This window comes from Oncorhynchus keta, unplaced genomic scaffold, assembly GCF_023373465.1.
Source record: "Oncorhynchus keta strain PuntledgeMale-10-30-2019 unplaced genomic scaffold, Oket_V2 Un_scaffold_5155_pilon_pilon, whole genome shotgun sequence".
Taxonomy (NCBI): domain Eukaryota; kingdom Metazoa; phylum Chordata; class Actinopteri; order Salmoniformes; family Salmonidae; genus Oncorhynchus; species Oncorhynchus keta.
Window position 1 is genome coordinate 30,001 of NW_026290953.1, and position 5,000 is coordinate 35,000.

The 5,000-nt window shown below is 52.4% G+C and overlaps 1 protein-coding gene across 1 annotated transcript in view; it reads left to right on the forward strand.

Moving 5' to 3' along the window:
• The window catches only part of LOC127928954 (ubiquitin-like modifier-activating enzyme 6), a gene marked incomplete at its 5' end in the record, with an annotated part of 50,024 nt that overhangs the window by 28,629 nt on the left and 16,395 nt on the right, over positions 1-5,000 (forward strand). Inside the window, 4 exons of the mRNA XM_052516574.1 lie at positions 1,824-1,904; positions 2,071-2,148; positions 3,434-3,615; positions 4,004-4,109. Of these exons, the coding sequence (XP_052372534.1) occupies positions 1,824-1,904; positions 2,071-2,148; positions 3,434-3,615; positions 4,004-4,109 (447 nt within the window). The remainder of the gene's footprint in view (positions 1-1,823; positions 1,905-2,070; positions 2,149-3,433; positions 3,616-4,003; positions 4,110-5,000) is intronic.

Genomic DNA, 5,000 nt, shown 5'->3' on the forward strand with positions numbered 1-5,000 from the left:
CCCACGCTATTACAGCCCACACTGTTACAGCCCACGCTGTCACAACCCACGCTGTTACAACCCACACTGTCACAACCCACACTGTTTACAACCCACACTGTCTGAACCCACGCTGTTACAGCCCACAGTGTTTACAACCCACGCTGTCACAACCCACGCTGGTACAACCCACGCTGTTACAGCCCACAGTGTTTACAACCCACACTGTCAAAACCCACGCTGGCACAACCCACGCTGTGACAACCCACGCTGTCACATCCCAAGCTGTTACGACCCACACTCCCACAACCCACGCTGTTACAGCCCACGGGGTTACAACCCACACTGTGACAACCCACACTGTCAAAACCCACACTGTGACAACCCACACTGTCAAAACCCACACTGTGACAACCCACACTGTGACAACCCACATGTATCAGTACCCACACTGTGACAACCCACATGTATCAGTACCCACACTGTTACAACCCACATGTATCAGTACCCACGCTGTGACAACCCACATGTATCAGTACCCACACTGTGACAACCCACATGTATCAGTACCCACACTGTGACAACCCACATGTATCAGTACCCACACTGTGACAACCCACATGTATCAGTACCCACACTGTGACAACCCACATGTATCAGTACCCACACTAAGGGGTCCCCAAACCTTTTTTGCCCTTTGACTCTGAACATGTGATCATCTGAAAACAAGGGTTGCTTTGATGGTCTGTCCCAAATCCGTGGGTCAGTCTTTGGACAGTTTACCTGAAGGAAGGAAGGAAGGAAGGAAGGAAGGATGGAAGGATGGAAGGAAGGAAGGAAGGAAGGAAGGATGGAAGGATGGAAGGATGGAAGGATGGAAGGAAGGAAGGAAGGGACTGAGGGTGTAGTTGATGACAGTTTACCTGAAGGAAGGAAGGAAGGAAGGAAGGAAGGAAGGAAGGAAGGAAGGAAGGAAGGAAGGGACTGAGGGTGTAGTTGATGACAGTTTACCTGAAGGAAGGAAGGAAGGAAGGAAGGAAGGAAGGAAGGAAGGAAGGAAGGAAGGAAGGAAGGATGGAAGGAAGGAAGGAAGGAAGGAAGGGACTGAGGGTGTAGTTGATGACAGTTTACCTGAAGGAAGGAAGGAAGGAAGGAAGGAAGGAAGGAAGGATGGTTTGAAGGGACTGAGGGTGTAGTTGATGACAGTTTACCTGAAGGAAGGAAGGAAGGAAGGAAGGAAGGAAGGATGGAAGGATGGAAGGAAGGAAGGAAGGAAGGAAGGAAGGGACTGAGGGTGTAGTTGATGACAGTTTACCTGAAGGAAGGAAGGAAGGAAGGAAGGAAGGAAGGAAGGAAGGATGGAAGGAAGGAAGGAAGGGACTGAGGGTGTAGTTGATGACAGTTTACCTGAAGGAAGGAAGGAAGGAAGGAAGGAAGGAAGGAAGGAAGGAAGGAAGGAAGGAAGGAAGGAAGGAAGGAAGGAAGGAAGGAAGGAAGGAAGGAAGGAAGGAAGGAAGGAAGGGACTGAGGGTGTAGTTGATGACAGTTTACCGGAAGGAAGGAAGGAAGGAAGGAAGGAAGGAAGGAAGGAAGGAAGGAAGGAAGGAAGGAAGGAAGGAAGGATGGAAGGAAGGAAGGAAGGAAGAAGGAAGGAAGGGACTGAGGGGGTGTGACAGTTTTGAAGGAAGGAAGGAAGGAAGGAAGGAAGGGACTGAGGGTGTAGTTGATGACAGTTTACCTGAAGGAAGGAAGGAAGGAAGGAAGGAAGGAAGGAAGGAAGGAAGGATGGTTTGAAGGGACTGATGGGGTAGTTGATGACAGAGTGCTGTGGGGGTCTTCTCCAGGTGGGCTGTGGAGCCATTGGCTGTGAGATGCTCAAGAACTTTGCCCTGCTGGGAGTGGGATTGGCCAAGAGCTCAGGAGAGGTAGGTGATTGGTTGGTTGATTGTGTTTATTACCTGTTCTCTTCTGTGGTCGCCACGTGTGCCTGACAGACTGATTAATTAATTGATTGGTAAAGTCATTAGTTAAGGTGTGTTTGATTAGTTTATTGATTGATTTAGCGGTATTGATTGATTACCTTTTCCCCAGGTGTGTGTGACGGACCCAGACCTGATAGAGAAGTCCAACCTCAACAGACAGTTCCTCTTCAGATCTCAGCACATACAGGTCAGACAGACACACAGACACACACAGACAGACACAGACACAGACAGACACACACACAGACAGACACACACACACACAGACAGACACAGACAGACAGACAGACAGACAGACAGACAGACAGACAGACAGACAGACCGTCTTTTATTAATCATCATCATCCCTTATAAGTTTTGATTCACACTTTTCGCACCAAAGTACGTTCATCTCTAGGAGACAGAATGCGCAGAGTTGTGAAGCTCTACAAATTTTTCCTGAGGTCTTGACTGAGTTCTTTTAATTTTCTCATGATGTCAAGCAAAGAGGCACGGAGTTTGAAGGTAGGCCTTGAAATACATCCACAGGTACACCTCCAATTGACTCAAATTATGTCAATTAGCCAATCAGAAGCTTCTAAAGCCATGACATCATTTTAAGTTTAAAGGCACAGTCAACTTAGTGTATGTAAACTTCTGACCCACTGGGATTGTGATACAGTGAATTATAAGTGAAATAATCTGTCTGTAAAAAATTTTGGGGAAAAATGACTTGTCATGCATAAAGTAGATGTCATAACTTGTCTGACTCCCTCCCTCCCTCTCCCTCCCTCCCTCTCCCTCCCTCCCTCCCTCCCCCTCCCTCCCTCCCCTCCCTCCCTCCCTCCCTCCCTCCCTCCCTCCCTCCCTCCCTCCCTCCCCTCCCTCCCTCTCCTCCCTCCCTCCCTCCCTCCTCCCCTCCCTCCTCCCTCCCTCCCTCCTCCCTCCCTCCCTCCCCCCTCCCTCCTCCCTCCCTCCTCCCTCTCTCCTCCCTCCCTCCCTCTCCTCCCTCCCTCCCTCTCTCCCCCTCCCCCCTCCCTCCCTCCCTCCCTCTCTCCCTCCCTCCCTCCCTCCCTCCCTCCTCCTCCCTCCCCCTCCCTCCCTCCCTCCCTCCTTCTCTCCTCCTCCCTCCCCTCCCTCCCTCCTCCTCCCTCCTCCCTCCTCTCCCTCCCTCCTCCCTCCCTCCCCTCCCTCCTCCCTCCCTCCCCCTCCCTCCCTCCCTCCCTCCCCCTCCCTCCTCCCTCCCTCCCTCTCCCCTCCCTCCCTCCCTCCCTCCCTCCTCCCTCCCTCCCTCCCTCTCCCTCCTCCCCTCCCCTCCCTCCCCTCCCTCCTCCTCCCTCCTCCCTCCCTCCCCCTCCTCCCTCCCTCCCTCCCTCCCTCCCCTCCCTCCCTCCCTCCCTCCCTCCCTCCCTCCCTGCCTCTCCCCTCCCTGCCCTCCCTCCCTCCCTCCCTCCCTCCCTCCTCCCTCCTCCCTCCCTCCCTCCCTCCATCAGAAGCCTAAGAGCACCACAGCAGCTGTAGCGACCTTGGAGATCAACCCAGAGATGCAGGTAGACGCTCACCTCAACAAGGTGTGTCCTGCTACCGAGGGGGTCTACAACGACCTGTTCTACTCCCGCCTACACCTGGTTGTCACGGCGCTGGACAATGTGGAGGCTCGCAGATACGTCGACAGGTGAGGGGGGTTGTTATGGTGATAGTGAATAGTTGTTATGGTGATAGTGAATAGTTGTTATGGTGATAGTGAATAGTTGTGATGGGGGGGGTTATGGTGATAGTGAATAGTTGTTATGGTGATAGTGAATAGTTGTTATGGTGATAGTGAATAGTCGTTATGGTGATAGTGAATAGTTGTTATGGTGATAGTGAATAGTTGTTATGGTGATAGTGAATAGTTGTGGTGTGTTGGTATATTGTTGTTGTAGACTCACGTGACCTCAGGGGTAAATCTTGTTTTCCTTGTTGAATTGAGGGAGGAAGAGGATAAACTGGGATTATTAATCAACACTAATTGATCATGTTTAATGTTTTGCCTCTCTCTCTGATTTGGTTCTCCCATACAGCCGCAGTGTATCCAATCAGAAGCCTCTTCTGGATTCCGGTACCATGGGAACCAAAGGACACACGGAGATCATCGTGCCCAACCTGACCGAGTCTTACAACAGCCATGTACGGACCGTCTGTCTGTCTGTCTGTCTGTCTGTCTGTCTGTCTGTCTGTCTGTCTGTCTGTCTGTCTGTCTGTCTGTCTGTCTGCCTCTCTGCCTCTCTGCCTCTCTGCCTCTCTGCCTGTCTGTCTGTCTGTCTGTCTGCCTCTCTGTCTGTCTGCCTCTCTGTCTGTCTGCCTCTCTGTCTGCCTCTCTGTCTGTCTGCCTCTCTGTCTGTCTGCCTCTCTGTCTGTCTGCCTCTCTGTCTGTCTGCCTCTCTGTCTGTCTGTCTGTCTGTCTGTCTGCCTCTCTGTCTGCCTCTCTGTCTGTCTGTCTGTCTGCCTCTCTGTCTGCCTCTCTGTCTGCCTCTCTGTCTGCCTGTCTGTCTGCCTCTCTGTCTGCCTCTCTGTCTGTCTGTCTGTCTCTCTGCCTCTCTGTCTGTCTGTCTGTCTGCCTCTCTGTCTGTCTGTCTGCCTCTCTGTCTGTCTGTCTGTCTGTCTGTCTGTCTGCCTCTCTGTCTGTCTGTCTGTCTGTCTGTCTGCCCTCTGTCTGTCTGCCTCTCTGTCTGTCTGCCTCTCTGTCTGTCTGCCTCTCTCTCTGTCTGCCTCTCTGTCTCTCTGTCTGCCTCTCTGTCTCTCTGTCTGCCTCTCTGTCTGTCTGTCTGTCTGTCTGTCTGTCTGTCTGCCTCTCTGTCTGTCTGCCTCTCTGTCTGCCTCTCTGTCTGTCTGTCTGTCTGTCTGTCTGCCTCTCTGTCTGCCTCTCTGTCTGCCTCTCTGTCTGCCTCTCTGTCTGCCTCTCTGTCTGCCTCTCTGTCTGCCTCTCTGTCTGTCTGTCTGTCTCTCTGCCTCTCTGTCTGTCTGTCTGTCTGTCTGCCTCTCTGTCTGTCTGTCTGCCTCTCTGTCTGTCTGTCTGCC